At 38.1% G+C, this 17,699-nt stretch overlaps 1 protein-coding gene across 1 annotated transcript in view; it reads left to right on the top strand.

Moving 5' to 3' along the window:
• Positions 1-5,118: 5,118 nt before the first annotated feature.
• LOC114665710 (calpain-2 catalytic subunit-like) overlaps positions 5,119-17,699 on the top strand; it is a 73,688-nt gene continuing 61,107 nt past the window's right edge. The window contains exon 1 of the mRNA XM_028820333.2: positions 5,119-5,492. Coding sequence (XP_028676166.1) covers positions 5,256-5,492 — 237 coding nt within the window. The 5' untranslated portion in view covers positions 5,119-5,255. The remainder of the gene's footprint in view (positions 5,493-17,699) is intronic.

Genomic DNA, 17,699 nt, shown 5'->3' on the forward strand with positions numbered 1-17,699 from the left:
AAAGAAAGAAAGAAAGAAAGAAAGAATAATCCTGGTGTTTATTAATACTTAAAAGTATTTCTCAAAATCAAAGATCTGTTGAACTCAGGACTTGGCTATCTGCAATTGTGTCAAGGTTTGGGGGCTTTGAAACACTCTCTAGTGGCCATAGGGCATTTTTACATTTCATGTTATAGCCATTCATTAATTTTCTGGTCCCATAGTGGGCTGTGGGAAGTTCAAGCCTATCCCAGCAGCAGCTGGGCACAAGGCCTTAACCACTCCTCAATTAGACGCCTGTTGAAAATCATAACCAAAAAAGGTGCAGCAAAACAGGAGCAGTAACTGGGATCTTGTTAAATATACATTGTTGTTTTTTTTATTATTTTGTACAGTTTGTTTCACCTTTGTAGTTGTTATTAATTTTATTATCATCTTTATGATGTTTCCGTGATGCTATTTTGTGTTATGATTTAGATAGCAGGTGCCACCATTTTGAGTGTTTTTGCATGGCAACAGCCAATGCTGTTTAAGGTCACTATGCCTGTGTAATTTGGGCATTTTTTAATGTTTATTCTGAAAGTTGGTCTCTGGTGTATGTATTGGGCTTTTTGACCTCATTCCATCTCTAACGTTCAGGCCTTTGTCAGACCTTTATCTTCGCTCTCACACTACATTAGGGAAACCTGGACTAATAAAATACTGTATGTATGTCTTTTTAACAAAATATAAAACCAGACATAACCGCACTAGACACTGAATGGAGAAGAGTAAAGTCAAGTGCATCAGTACATGATCCTCTAACATAAAGCTTAATTAGAAATTAAAGGCTGTGTGGGAACCTAGTTCAGGTCCTTATATTTTGGTAAGCAATGAGTTAGCCCAAACACCAGGCAAACAAAATAAAATAAGTATATAAATAATATAATATATAATGATAATGTGCCAATGAATCAATATTGATTTTAAAGAAACATGAAAACAGACTTGATGCTAAAAAAATGAACTATTTACAAAGGTCTTCTTGATGGGCCTTTATGACTATGTCTTTTATCTGTCCCTTGATAGAGAGACATGCCTTTATACAGAGACATGTACTCTTGCCTGAAACAACCAGGCTCCTAAAGTGTATATAAAAATCTACAAGGGTTAAAAAGGCATGAACAAAGCAAAAGCCAAAAGACCAAACCAATAGAGACAGTGAGATGACTAAAATACACAGCCAAAACAAAAAGAAAAAGATTCATGTACTACCACAAAACAGAAAGCTTTTTTTTCATTAAGGGGTCAGGGGAGCAGGTGTAACCAATACGATGAATGTAAACACTAATCAGTCCAATCTGTCATCAGTGCTGAAGCACTAACACAAACCATACTCAAAATTTTAAAACACTAAATTTGTTAATCCTAAAAATGAAATGAATTGTTCAACACACTGCAACGATTTGAGGTAGACCTGCAAACTTTTTGAAAATGGTCGATGTTGAGTTTTACCTGTTGCGCTATGGCATTTTGCACCATGCATTTCCAGTTGTCCAAGCCTGGCAACACAGTAGCAACTGTCAACAGAGGTCACCATTATGGAGGCACCTGTGGGAAAAGATACTGTGGCACGGTTGCGCAGTGGGTAGTGCTGCTGCCTCGCAGTTAGGAGACCCGGGTTCGCTTCCCGGGTTCTCCCTGTGTCTGCGTGGGTTTCCTCCGGATGCTTCGGTTTTCTCCCACAGTCCAAAGACATGCAGGTTAGGTGCATTGGCGATTCTAAATTGTCCCTAGTGTGTGTGCCCTGCGGTGGGCTGGCGCCCTGCCCGGGGTTTGTTTCCTGCCTTGTGCCCTGTGTTGGCTGGGATTGGCTCCCGCAGACCCCCGTGACCCTGTAGTTAGGATATAGTGGGTTGGATAATGGATGGATGCATAATAAAATACTTTATTTAAAAAAAATAAATTTTACTGTTAGACAGTGCGGCATAGTGGTTAAGGTTTTAGACCTCAGACACCATGTTTGTGGGTTCAGATTATACTACTGGTACTGTGCTGTCATGAGCAAGTCACTTTACCTGCCTGTGCTCCAAGTGAAAAGCAAAAACAAACATAACACATTGTATCTTAAATGCTGTAAGTCACCTTGGATAAAGGCATCAGTGAAAAAAGTAAATGTAATGTGAATGTTTAATATAATCAGAAGAGCCAACAATTACTTAACTTCACCACTTTTCTTTTACTATCATGAGGTAACATCCAGGTGGATGTATACCATGATATCTTATACATGTGTGCATATGTTTGACTAAATACCCTAAGGTCCACCCTGTCTGGTGGACTGATCATCAACAATAAAATAACCAGAAAACAAGACAAAAACATAAAAATACTGGAAAAAAAACAAATAGAATTCTGCTATCCTGAAAATTATATGAAAAAAATGAGTAGAAAAAAATGAGAATTCTTTCAGCTACGCAGTGACTCCCATAGTTGAGGATAAGAGTGAGTGTGTTCAAAATGAATGCCAGGAAGCACTTCTTTTCATGAAGTGGTGTAGACATTTGGAATGAATTAACATAGCATGTAGTGGAAGGAAAGACCATGATACCCTTCTAAATCCATGTTTGAATGCACATAAAATTAGCCTGGACAATTTTGTCTGTTTTCATCTTATATTTTTTTAAATGTATCAATATCTTCATGATGTCATCATGCTGGCATTTTGTTGTTGTTTATCTAACAGGCACTGTTATTATGAGTCAGGATTTTGTGGCTGCACCCATATCTAACATATAAAACTGAATTCATCCATCCATCCATCCATTATCCGACCTGCTATATCCTAACTACAGGGTCATGGGGGACAGGGCACCAACCACTGCGCGCACACACACACACACACACGGGACAATTTAGGATCACCAAGGCACCTAACCTGCATGTCTTTGGACTGTGGGAGGAAACCCACGCAGACACGGGGAGAACATGCAAACTCCACGCAGGGAGGACCCAGGAAGCGAACCCAGGTCTCCTAACTGTGAGGCAGCAGTGCTACCGCTGCGCCACCATGCCGCCCAAGCTGAATTCAAATTGCAAAATCCACACTGTTTAACTGATCTCCACAAATTTTGTACAGATTTCCAATTTGTACAGGAGAACACCACAGGCTACATTTCATTCCGAAATTTATTTGGTGCCCCCAGCCTAGTCCCCATCACAAAGCCTTGCTCTTGCCAATCACAAAGAGCTGACGTTGCTCTGTGTGAAATCATGATGTCAACATTGTTTAAGATGTGGGTACAATAGTCACAAAATTCCAAGCTTTGGAGAAAAGCTTTTCATAAAGAAACTTTATGATAGCAATTTAGATACTAGACAGGTTATGGTCTTCTTGGTCTAAATTTTTGGAGTTCAAGTTTGAATTTTGTTTTTTTGGGTTTTTAATCCATTTGGTATTTTGACCTTGGCCTTTCAGTGCTTGTTCTTCTTAATGAGTTCATTACATATGTTATTTAATAAATCTCTGGGAAATAAACATATCCTGAATAAAGGCAAAATTCATATTGGGAAAAGATGAAAGTTTTAATAGAGCCAATCTATCCATCCATCCATCCATTTTCCAACCCGCTGAATCCGAACACAGGGTCACGGGGGCCTGCTGGAGCCAATCCCAGCCAACACAGGGCACAAGGCAGGAACCAATCCTGGGCAGGGTGCCAACCCACCACTGAGAGCCAATCTACCAAGTTTTAAACCCATTCAGCTTGGAGGCTGTTCAGGTAGAAAAATATCTAGAATATGCAGATATCAGAGCAAGTATTCTTCGGTAAACCTCACACTGTGGCACTCCAAGAAAATAGTGCAAACACCAGCTGAAAACACAGTTATGCTTGGACAGTTTTCCAATATCACATCAAATGGACTATTTGTCAGGCAGACTGCAGTTTGTGAGACTCAAGGACTGTGTTTGTGATACTGATGCGAGCAACACTGGAACACCACAAGGAACAGTCCTCTCTCCTTTTCTATTCACCCTGTACACCTTAGACTATACATACAGAGTTACACCAGGCCATATCACAGAAATTCTCAAGATGATTCTGCACTTATGTGGTGCATTAATAAAGAAGATGAGAAAGAGTATTGAAGTTAGGTGGAGAACTGGTTACTGACTTTCACTGCACCGAACAGCCTCTATATCTGGTCACTCTGTTCAGAGAGTGAATAGAGAGGTGGTGCACTCCATCAAGTACTTGGAGATCCACATCAACAACAGGTTGGACTGGTCTTGCAACACACAGAAATTATATTAAAAAGGGCAGAACTGGCTCTTTTTCCTTAGGAAATGGCATTCCTTTAATGCGGGCAGTGACAACCTTCACATCTTCTACAACTCTGTGATGGCCAGTGCAATTTTCTACACTGTGATGAGCTGAGCCAGTAACAACATTTCAGGAGAGGACCAATAAATCAACAGTTTAATCAAGAAGGTAGACTCAATTATGGGACTCACTCTGGACCGCCTGGAGGTAGTAATCTGAGTACCATTATGAATAATGCTACACATCCACTCTCTGACACATTAACAAACAGTATTTTCAGTCAATTAAATGTTCAGCAGATACGTGTCAAGAAATACAACTGGGGCTCCTTTATACCAATAGCAATATGCCTCCACAATGCCTCACTGTCACTATAACTGTCAAGGCAGATCCTTCCCTTCTTTTAAATTTTCTTCCTTTTTATCCATTCTGGTGTATGTTCAGACCACACTGTGTATATACATATATTTAAAAAATTGGCTTGACTAAATATTTTCACGTTAAACTGATTGATATGATATTCCATACATTAACAAATTGTGGAATCTACTTAATCTAATTTTAATTACATTTACTTACAGTTTTGTGCTTAAATGTGACGTGATTGAAACATTTTAATATTTTAATAGTGCCCATGAATGCAAATAAAAAGAACTTCACATGTAAAACATCTTCCTGAGTTTAATGTAGCAGACCTGTGTTATGAATCCTAAAGTTCTTGTCGAGTTCCTCGTTGTGCAGAAGCAGTCGTGAGATGTACAGAAGGCAATGCCACACGCGCGCTCCCCGGGTGACTAGTGCAGACCTGTACGCAGACCACGCCTCGATGTGTGTGTGTGTTAGTACTTTCGTGTATTTTGCAGGGCGTGAAAGAGTTTGACATTGGGCTCATTTGAAGTCTGTTTGTCGCCACGCCTTTTCAGGTTGAACCTAAATTCTCGGGACAACAAGGAACACAACAGCAGGTCCATTATGACAGGGATGGCTTCGCAACTCGCAAAAAACAGGGCACGGGCAGCGGGGATTGGGTCCAACGAGCAGGCGGTGAAGTACCTCAATCAGGACTTCGACTTGCTCCGGAGTCAGTATCTTGGGGCCGGCAGGCTGTTTGTGGATGAAACCTTCCCTGCTGCTCCCGAATCCCTAGGTTTTAAAGAACTTGGACCAAATTCTTCCAAAACCCGCGGAGTGGTATGGAAAAGACCAAAAGTAAGTACTGCGTAGAAAAAAAAGTATTGCATGTTGCGCAACAGCGGTAGACTGCGGGTAATGCAGATGTTTCAACTTAGTTCTAAAAAGAAAAGAAAAGTGGAAGGTGGGATGAAGCCTGTGTGCATGTCAGTTATAATATGATAGGGACTTCAACAAGGCAAGCGTTCCCACTAAATATGCACAATAGATTTTCATAAAGTTGGCTGATATGTCGTGAGAATAATTCCATTTTCGGGACGGGAGGAGCACAGGTTTAGAAGACCCTCGTCGGTCTGCACGGACTCGTAACGATTCCTTTTTATAGACTTTTACTGAAGTTGAAATGGTTTTAAAGTGGCCGCTTTGTGAAGTAATAGGACGTGGAGTGCAACGAGGGTTAAAAACTAATGATTATGTGAATGATTGTTATAGTTTAATTGCTTCCGTTTGCGGACATTTATTTTGGTCCTAAGCTTAGCCTTTTTAAAAATGAAGTGACATACAGCGAATATTCTCTTCGGCATGTCTGGTTACAGAATGTCTATAGGGGGCGCTATTGTTAGCAAACGCGGCAGAGTGCTGTTTTCATTTTCGGCTGTTACTATCGCATATCACTTATGTCTATAAGTTTCGATCGTAAATGCAAAATAATACATGTAATTCATGTCTTCAAGATGCCGTTAATTTTTAGAGTTGCAAAATTCATTTTAACTTGAAGAACGTTTTTTAAACTTTTCTTGTTTTTTTAATTGTTTCTACAAATTATGCCTCCGCCCCAAAGAGGAAAGAAAATGGGTGGGCGGATATTATTTTTTAACTCCTTCACGTCAGACAGTAAAAAAAAAATCACTGATGGATAGATAAATCACCAGGAAAGCAGTGGTGTATATAAAACGGTTATATTTAGGCCATGGTGCATCCAGTTAAGTTACTTTAACTGAAATAAAGTTTGATCTGTTTAGAAAAGAATAAAAGACACTGTTAAAATAAGTTATTTAATGACACTACACTGGGTTGTGAGATTCCATGTAGAACCACTGCTTGACAAAAAATCGTTTAATTCTAAGAAAGGTTCTTTTGATATGGAATTGGTTCATTGGGGTTTGAAAAGGTTCCTAATATTGGGACAAAACAGAACTCTTTTTATGTTATAGTAGGCAATGTTACAGGATGGAAACAAATCAAGGAAGAAGGATCTAAGCCAGTGTTACTGTATACAGCAAGATTCTTTTTAACATCAGTAACCATTTATATTTAACAAATCTGTTATGTTATTTATGGGGCATGCTACAGATTTAAATAATTCTTTCTGGAATATTCATATGGATCATTCTTCTAGAAAACTAAAATGGTTCCCCTATGGCATTGTTCTGATGAACCGTTTTGCCATCTTTATTTTTAAGAGTGCATTTATTGCTTTCATCTACTTAGTCATTATCGGACCTGTATACCACAACATGTCTGGAGCTGGAGCCTGGCCCAGCGTTATTGTGGGCAAAACTGGGAACCATCCTTGGACTGAATGCTTGTACATCACAGGCACACTTATACACAGACTCACATGCACTCAAATTGGACCTACCCGTACATTTTTAATAACTGTTGTTCAATACTGGCTTTTAAGAGCAATAGCAAAGAGGAACCATTTTCAGGAGAAGCTTTTCTGTACTCAGAGACTTGTGGGAGGTTGAAACAAATTACAGAGACATGGAATTGAAGTAGAAACCTTGGCAACTTTCTGGTGGTACCTGGGTGAAATCATTAAGAATCTGATCTATGAACTAAACAAGCTTGATGGACAGAATGGTTTCATCTTGTTTGTCAAATTTCTTATGTTCCTCTGTTCACAGAGTAATGAACTGTGATGGAGATGACTGAAAGCCCAATATCAAACAGGTGCTTTGGCCTTGATAATACAAGAGCTAAATGACAATATGAGTTCCAGGGACTTGATTATGAGTTTGTTTACTTACCATTATGTTTGTTGAGCAGCCATGCTGCTAGTCTACATTCCAAGGACATGTCTTTGGTGTCTGTAATGTGGCTAAGCGTGCAAGTTTTGTGTTTGTGTGTGGTAACTGAATGGCTTTCCATCTAAGTGCTGCCAAAATATGCTATGACAGCCTGTAACTCTGATTTGGAATAAGAATGTTCATGTAATGGATGGATGAATGAATGACATTAATTTAACATCAGTCATTGAGTTCAGGATAACATACTTTAGATTCACATTCATTAACTTACTCAAACTTAGCTTCTTGGATTTGAATCCCAAGCTGTGATGTATGCACATTCTCCCAGTGTCTTTCTGGGTTTTCTTTGAGTTCCACATCCACAAACCTCCCCATAGACGTGCTAGTCAGGTAAATTTGCAGCAGTAAATTGCTCCCATGTAAGTGTGTTTACGTTGAGGTGGGTCTTGAGATGCATTGGTTACCTGTGAAGGGTAGATTCTAGCCTTGTGAATGCTGAATGGATAGGCCTCCACTGCTCACACCCCTAACTTTGATTAATCTAGTTTGAGAATGTTATATGTTATCAGAGCATTCAGTCATACATGATGCAACCTCTGGATTTCATAAACCAATGTGATCTGTTGCAATAATACATGCATTCACATAAAACTGCGTATGTGATGTCAAATCTATCTATCTATCTATCTATCTATCTATCTATCTATCTATCTATCTATCTATCTATCTATCTATCTATCTATCTATCTATCTATCTATCTATCTATCTATCTATTTAAACCTCCTCAATAATTATAACCAATAATTAAAGGGAGCAATAGCATTAGTAGTGTTATCCAAACTGCACACCTTTTGTCCTGAGGAGATAGTATTACAATATAAAAATATAATTCATAATTTTATAATGTATAATTAAAATGACTCATTCTTGCTCTTAGAAAATTTCTTTTGAAAGTCTGAACAGGCATCTCCTATAGAGTCAATCCATTCTCATGCTCGTAATTTTGCAATTTTTTATTATTTATTTAGCAATCCCATTTTTTATTTCACTTGTATTTCTATAGGATTTCTGCAAGTATTTGGTCTTCTCCACATTTAGAGGATATCCTACTACATGTGAATGAGTGTGGGTGCATGCTTGACCATGAAATGGTCTGGTGTCCTGCCTAGGCGTGTTTCCTGCCTAGGGCATTTTGTTGCTAGGAAAGATAATTGAGTGGTACGCTTACAGCAAGCGTTTTGTTGCTCAAGAAAATAGGTTTGACAAACAGAAGGAGAATATTCAGTCGATCAAGATAAACAACTAAGTTGCCCTAATATGTTGTACAAATACTTTTTAAAGGTTTCATGGTTTCTGGATAACCCACATCACTGTGTAGTCTTTTGCAGATTCCCACAACAAATCATTGCATGATGAAATGCTTTCTGCCTCAAGTCTTAGCATGGTAGTAATACATCCAAAATATAATGCCAGTGCAGAAAATGGCATGCTCATGCATCCTTTTATTCCATGCCAATTCCCCCCAACACAAGCACTACATGTGTGAGGAAATCAAAGAAAACATATGCAGGCACAGGGCGAGCACACAGTACATACTGTACTCCACACATACAGTGACTGGACTAGGAATCAAATGTGGGTTTCATGAAGCTATGACACAGTATCTGACCTAGAGCGTGGAATTAGTTCGATATGGTAACTGGGATTGGTGATTACACTTTTTCATTATGTTGGTTAAGGATGCACCTTTTCACTCTTATGTGCTTTTTATGCTTAAAATTTCAAATATCACACAACTGTAGATGTTCTTAAGATGTGTCCCTAAAGTTCCTTTCTGTTTTTTTTGTACCAAATCTTTGACTGCACTTATCCTCTTTTCCGGCTGTGACCCATACGTAGTCTGTTTCACAGCCTGGTGTTCTGTGGCTACACTGTCTGCTCAGTTTTTGGAATGCAGGGACTTTTGAAAATGTTTGTTTAATCTGTTTAAGCTAATATCTCTGTCTTCTAGGGCATGAGAGGCCAGAACGAGAAATTCTACTTTGTCACTGAAATACATTTTGTATAGGTTTTACCATTATTGCATCCATAGGCTTTTTGACATTGAATTCTATTAGATGGTCTAGCATTACTAGGAAATGTAACATCATAGTAGCAATGAAGCAGCAGTGTTACCCACTGCATTACCCTGCTTGCCAAATTAATTTCAGACATTCATCCATCCATTTTCTAACTTGATAACAAAAATCACTTAATCTTTATATAACAGCCTTGCATCAAAGAGGAGCATACTGCAGCATTTATTAGTACTGTTGTCTTAAAACTCCAGTGTCTTGAGTTACATTGCTGGCCTGGGCACTGCCTGTGTGGAGTTTACATGTTCTTTCAATGTATGCTTGGATTTTCCTCCTACATTTAAAAGACAAGCAGGTTAGGTTAATTGATGACTCTAAACTGAACTAGTATGAGTGATTGTTGGTGTGTGTGAGTGTTGCCCTGTGGTGGACTGGCACCAATTTTGGGTTGTTTCCCACTTTGAACTTTTATAGTATTCTTAACATACTGTAAGCCTGTTTCTGATTACAGATCAAGACTTGCAGTTAAACTGCCAGGCCTGACTGTAGTCCTGCTATGGCTGAGGCTTGTAAATCCACTGAACTTGTAGCCTGATACTTCAAACTTGTATGTAGTCCTGTTAGAAATGACACCTCTAACTCTGTTGCTTTGAAGAGCCTGTGAAGGCTAGAATCTTTAAGTGTAGGGTGCATGGAAGTTCTGTAGGGTTTGGTCTGTCTTTACACATTTTGGTAGACCTTGTCTGTAACTTGACTGCACTCCTGTCACTTCTAACCCTATTTTTAGGAAAAGTGATGGTTCTTTCCCTGCCCTACCATTGTTTCTACATAAAACAGGTTGAACATACCTGTCTAACCTTATAGGGTTGGGTTTCTCTTGAGTAACAAAATTTTACATGTGGAATTAAAGGAGAACCAGTTTTCTTCTTTGACACACCCTGATTTCAATGATAAGGCTTTCCACTCTGAAATGTTTTTGAGATTTTTCTGACACCTACTTGAAAAACACTTAAACTAAAATAAAGCAAGGATGTGTTTTTATTGGTTTGCTTTCACCAGGATTTATTCATCCATCATTTTTCAAAATTTGTTTTCTTCTATAGCAAAGTCATAAAAAGCTAGAACCTATCCCAAGCACAATCAGACACAAGCCAAGGCCTTATCATAGCAGCTCATCAAAGAGCACTAACATGCAAACATACCAGATCAATGTAGAGTCATCAGTTAGTCTAACTTCACATTATTGGGATGTGGGAGGAAACGTGTCCCTAGAAAAAACTCATTAACATAACGCGAGGGGAATGTAGCAACACCACATGGAGACGAAAAAGCCTGGGGGAAGGATTAAATAAAAAAGTAGCCCCAAATTCCTTTAAGGTATACTCCACCCAAAAATTATATTGTTTTAACATTGCTAACCCCCATGTAGCTTTTAGTGGTGGCTGGGGAAAATTTTTAATTACTTTTTTGTGAAGAACGTACATAAGAAAGACTCTAATAGAATGGGATCTAATAGTGACCAATTGTAGGCAGCCTCAAACAACGTGCAAAATGTCCATGGAAAAAAAGAAAAAAAAAATTCTCACATCCATTATCCATACCTAAAATGTGCAAAATGCATGCATTTTGGGTAAAATATAATTAATTTACTGCTTACTTAGGCAAATCTTGGCATACAATTTAAACAAGAAAGGCACATTGCCATTATACTGTGCTTTTGAATTGAAGGCATCCGTTTTTAGCAGTGAAGAAAAGATCAGGGGTGCATTTTCAATTCAGAAGCACAGACTGATTTTAAGCATGTGAGTGGATTATGCGCTACGAGTTATGTGAGATTTTTTTTTTATTTTTACAATGGACATTTTTCACATTATTTGATATTGTCCAGTGTTGGTTACTGTTGGGTCCCATTTTATTAGAATCTTTATTATGTACTTTCTCCACGAAAACATGACATTAAATAGTAAATAAAAACATTGAGTTTTGCAAAAAGATCGACAAGGGGGTCACATTTGCAAATGATACTGTTTGTGCATTTGGTAGATGCTATAACCATATGTTGCAAAATAATTCTACCACTTTATGATCAAAGATCATCAATATGGGCAAATCACCACTAAGACAGTGGATTGAAGAGACACCTAGCTTTGTCACATGTTATTCTGTAACTAGAGTAACTCCCCACTTTTGTGTACGGTATGTTATAAGTAGCCATTTGATATTGCTTAGATGTGTTGCAGTGTTATTGATATTGTATGTAGAAATGCCAAGGAGGACCCCAGACTTCCTCCCATGTGATGGGAAAAAAAACACACCATTCTCAATCAAAATCACATGTCCACCCCCATCCGTCCTTGTGTGTATGTGTGTTCATGGAGCTCTAATTTCCTCCCACAAGCCAAACACCTTTTGACAGATTATTGGGGTCTTCTAAATTCCCCATTGTGAGCATGTGTGTGTCTACTGAAGGACTGGATTCTTGGCATCCATGACCTACAATATGGTGCATCAAACTAGATGACTAGAAGAATTTAGAATTTAATTCCTTAATCTGGAAGTAAATGTTATTAATTTATTTAATGAGTTTCTGAAAAAGCTGTATTTCCTCTGGATACAAATAAAGTTCTATGTATGTATCTATCTAACATCCAGTCTTTCATAATGGGCACAGTAGCTATAGCATACAAAATTCAATACTTAGGGTAATAAAGAATATATTTACACACATGTCATTTGATTTTTTCCTGAAGAGAAGTTAAAGCAGACAATGACAATTTGTGTGCATGCCAAGCCCCTTTGGGAGTGTCCATATACTCCTCAGGGTATTACTGACTAACCAAGCAAGAATTTTGTGGCACCCATAATGAAAAACTGTGGAAGATAAGGCAAAAAGTGAGCCAGTAAGGTGACACCTTTAGCCAAAGTGAAAGGTTCTTCATGTTGAAACATTCATTCTTACTATTCTGCCTGGTCATGTCTGTTCTTCATTTACAGATACACATTAGAAGCTTGTGGTTTAAAACAAAACTGCCGATTTTCATTTCTGCAGACATGTGGTTTGTCTTGACACGCACCATTAACCAGTGCAGGCTTGAATTGCTCATCTTCACTTGTTTAGTCTATGCTTCAGATGTATTAATCCATCCATTCATTTTCAGTCATTTTAATTTTATATTAATATTCCAGCGTGAGTTCAATTTAAAAGACCTTGCAGATTTTGTTAATATTAGAGACCTAGAGAGGTACAGGGTTGGCTCAATAGATAACATCATTGCCTTGCAACACTGCAGTCTTAAATCAGAATTACTGTAAGTCTTGAACAAGTTGAAATGTTCTCCCTTTGCTGGAGTGTGTTGCCATAGAATCAGGGCTTTCCCTCCATTCCCTCAGTTAAAAACATTTTGTATAAATTACTGCTGTTTTTTTACATACAGGGTGACTTGCTGAACCTTGGGCTAATTGTGTCTAAGACACTGGACTTTAAAGCATGTGCTCACAGGTTTAGTCCATTTTTCTGAATCACAAATAAATAGTTTAGAACAAGGCAACGATCACTTTGTACATTTTTGGAAAACATCTTAAGAGGATCCTCATTATTGGAAGGTGCTGTATAAAAATTATATTTGCATAGAAATGTGCTTAATTGGGTACCTTTCTTCTTACATCCCAAAGACATACAGATTGAGATGACTGGCAGCTCTAAACTGTCTCGTTGTGAAGCACGTATGTGATAGACGAGAGCTCTGTTCAAAGATTGGTACTGCCTTATGTGCTGCCAGGATCATCTCTAAACATAGAATGGAAACAGAAAAGTATATATGGGTGAAAAATAGCTGTGTCATTATGTAGCTGTCTCAGCTGAAAGCATGGGTTAATTTCACATTAAATAATACAAAGAGAAAAAGTCAACTATTTCAGCTTAGGTACCTTTTGTTCAGGTGGAAGAGAAAGAAAGAAATGGATGGAGATTGTGGAGACAATTGAAAGAATTCAAAAATTCTTCTACACCCCACTGGCGGTGCCTCTTTTTCATTAGCGTTGTCCCTTGCTGCTTGGTGATACTATCTGACACATAAACCAGAACTTTAAGAAGGTTAAGCAGGATATTTCAAACACCATTTCACCCTTGATTTTAGATTTTCCTTCATGTCATTTAGATTTTACATTTTTCTATTTCTAGCTGTCTGTCTGCTTTGACTCAATACTTCTTTCCCATATTTTCGTCTTCCTTTTCCTTTATCCATGTTATTGTGAGAACTGATTGCACTTCTTTACCAATCCTTTTTTATCTAGCTGCTACCTGTCTGATTACATCCTCCCTTCTTGCCTGTGTTGCCTCTCTTCTGTTTATGGATTCACTTTAAACAAGGCTGCCAGCATTTACTGCTGAGCCCAGTGATTACTTAGAAGCACAGCTGCAGGTTGAACTGATGCTTGATAGTGAGGGTTCTATTAAAGTATATGGCCAAAGCTTTGTGGGTGCTTGAACATCACATTTACACAAAATGGACTTGTCCCTCTGTTGAAGCTTTAACAGTCTCCACTCTTCTAGGAAAGCTTTTTACAAGGATTTGGAGTGCATCTGTGAGAACCTGTGCCCATTCAATCAAAACAGCATTTGTGAGGTCAGGTACTCATGTTGGATAAGCAGACCTGGTTCACAAATGGCAGTCAGATTTATCCCAAATTTGTTCCATAGGGCTGAGGACATCCTCTGTGTAGGCCACTCATGTTCCTCACTATCTTTGTGGGCCTGGCTTTCTGTACAGTGGCACAGACATAGAGGAACAGAAAAGGACCTTCCCCAAACTGTTGTCACAAAGTCGGAAGTGAACAATTGTCTATAAATGTAAAGAGTTATTATTATTAAAATGTCTTTGCATTTTGTAGCATTAATAGTGTGATTCACTGAAAACAAGGGGCCAGGCCCAAACCCTGAAAATCAGCCCCAGACCCTTATCCCTCCTCCACTAAACTATACAGTAGGCACTATGCAGTCCAGAAGGTAGCATTCTCTTAGCATCCACCAAACCTGTGCAGAAATTGTAAGTATGGACTTGTGAGAAAGGTGGCATCCTATGACAGTACCACGTTTAAAGTCACTTAGTTTTTCAGTATGATCCACTCTACTGCCAATGTCTAAAATGGACATTTATTTGTTTTTACATGTTAACATGGATATGGCTGAAACACCTGAACTCATTCATTTGGATGGGTGTCCACAAACACTTGGCCATATAGTGTATCTGGGGTAGCCAAAACCCTAAAAAATGTTCAGTGTTGCAAAAATGGCGTCAGTCTAAATGATGAAGAAAATTGATGAAAATACTGCCTAACTGTTGACTGCTCTGATATGATTTTAAGCCTACACTGTTTTCTCTGCCAAGGCATTTTTAAATTTGAGTGATCTCTATTGTTATGGTGACAGTATGATAAATTAAAGGACTGTATGCAGGAGAGATAGCAGATTTTCGCAATGCATTCAGAGCTATTCAGTCACATCTGCCAATTGAGACCTCAATAGAACTCGGGGCTGATTCGGACTTATTCTGTGGTTGTACGATTTAATTTTGACTTACAGCCAGCAAGTGAGATTAAAAGATACTTGTTCAACATTAAAAGCTTTTAATACAGAAGCCTTGCAATGATGTATTCAGTTCACATGCATGCCAAACTTCATCTTTGACCCACGTGTTTTATAAATATACTGGTAATAATAGCACTCCTTGGGTTTTTACACTCTGACACTACCTCACAGGAATATTTTGATAAGATGAAATATTAAACTGTATTAAATAGTACAATTGCTTTTTCAAAATTTCAGTAGAAGAAAAATGGTTATCCTAGCTACTGAAATACATGGAGAAGTAGTTATGGCTGCCATATATATTGAATATTATTAATCCAGGTGAGTAATGAATTGGGGACTTTATGGTGGTTTACGTTTCTAGCCAATACTTGGGACACAAAAGAATGTTTTCCTTACGTAAATAAAATTGTTCCATAGGACTAGCCTGGCAGTAAAAGGTGATAAACAGCATCAGAACAACTGGTACAGAAAAATCAGTTATAGAATAAGAACACAGGTATTGCTGTGAGCAAAGCTGGATTCTCCGGTGTAATTTGACACAGTAGGCCAGTGCCATATTTGACTTAGTAATTCAAATAATCAAACCTCTGCCCTATAACAAACACTACTGGATAGATAGTATCTTGAAAGATTTTTTAATATCTCCTCTATGTCTAAACATAGGGTATGTGAAGAACATTGTGAACATGTTAAGCACATTGCTTTAGACTTAATTTTGAAAAAAGGTTCCATGTTGAAGATGTATGACTTCATTTCACATACACCAGCAGGTCTGTTTGCCTGAACCTTCCAGTTAAAATTTTGCTGACTTCAGCCTTTCATTTTCAGAAACAGGAGCAGCCTCACCTAAAAGTTAGGAGTGTCTCAGGGCAGCACCACATACCATTGCAGAACTCAAATGTGCACACACCTACACTAGGACAATTTGAGTTGCCCGATTTGTACATTTTTGGAATATAGGAGAATGCTAGACTTAGAAACATTATACCTGAGCAAAGCAGTCAATGCAAACTCCACACAGGCATTGATTTGAATCAAGGACTAATTCGCCTTGAGGCAGTAGTTCTACACAGGAACTATGTGCTGACCTGGCCAGCTTTGCAAAAAATAAAAATAAAACAGATGTGAAAATCATACTCACACAGTAAATTTTATCATATTGTGAGCTACTATGTGAGTGTGGCATATGCTGTCATTAATCTATTTACTCCATAGCAACAAAACTCACAGGAAGCATGGCCCTCCTAATCTTTGTTGACCTCCCATTATTTCATCAGTCTATCCACATATTCTCTGAATCTGCCTTTTAAATATTGAGCTCACCCAGGTAGCAGTTGTCACAAGACAGGAATTAGCCACGGTTAAGACACTAGTCCTTCACAGAGCACACTCATTCATTGTAGACCAATTATGAGTCACCATTTAACCTAACATGCTCATCTAGTGGACAGAGTATTTAGGCAGTATTCAGAGAAATGCAATCTGACACAACGAGTAATTATAAACTTCACAGAAGATGATTTTAGTGTTAATCAAACCAAGTTCCTGAAAGTGCTGTGATCAGGTTAACCTTAGAAAATACGACTTCAGACCTGTGATGCACCATTGCTGAGCAGTGAACACCATGTTGCCTTTGCTTTTTATATAGGAATATAAGACATTTTACCAAAAAAAGAAGACTGTTCAATCCATCAAGTTTGCCCGATAAACTAATAGTTTAGTATACCACTGCATGCAGCTAACAGGGCTACTAAAATACTATCATTAAATAACTCGTCCACTCAGTGCCAGATTAACCAATAGGCACATGTAGCATATGCTACGGGCCCCGCAATTTCGGGGGCCGCCAAATGGTGGACCCAATATTTAATGAAAAAGTGTAGCATTGAAAAACTGGTCTTTAAAAATATTATCTTTACGTTTTTAAACTGTAAATTTCTTACACAACAAAACTTTAGGGGCCCAACACATAAAATTCACATAAATATTATAAGATTCTTATTATAATCGAGAGTAAAATAATTATTTAGTCCGGTTTGAACTGTTCAGAATCTAAACTTCAGATGATGCAGACCAAAAGGGCCCCCAAATTTGAAATGTGCTACGGGCCCCCAAAGCTCTTAATCCGGCCCTGCGTCCACTTAATTTTTAGCTATAAAATCATTTCACTGTAAAAAAAAATGAAACTAGAGTAAGGCTGATGTGTGATATTGCACAGGTTAAAACATGCAAACACAAAGGCAGTTGTTAAAACCACTGGACTCCCCATTAGAACAGTTGAATATGGTGGATCTGGAAATCTGTAGAAGTTATGCAATCAAAATTGCAGTGCATTTGTCTTTAGGAAAACTGTTATTTTTAAATTTTGCTAAGTAGCTTTTATTTAGATCATTTTTATTATGTATAAAACATACATTAAAAATGTATATACTATAAATACAGTGTATATATAAACATGTTTTTAAGAATCAGTTTGCACTTCTCCTCATCCTGATATAGTACTTCTTGTCTTGTTTTTGTTTCCATCTAAATTATTTTTTCTGTCCTTCATCAGATCCATATTTTAAAAGTTTCCATCCTGCATAT

This window comes from Erpetoichthys calabaricus, chromosome 15, assembly GCF_900747795.2.
Source record: "Erpetoichthys calabaricus chromosome 15, fErpCal1.3, whole genome shotgun sequence".
NCBI classification, from domain to species: domain Eukaryota; kingdom Metazoa; phylum Chordata; class Cladistia; order Polypteriformes; family Polypteridae; genus Erpetoichthys; species Erpetoichthys calabaricus.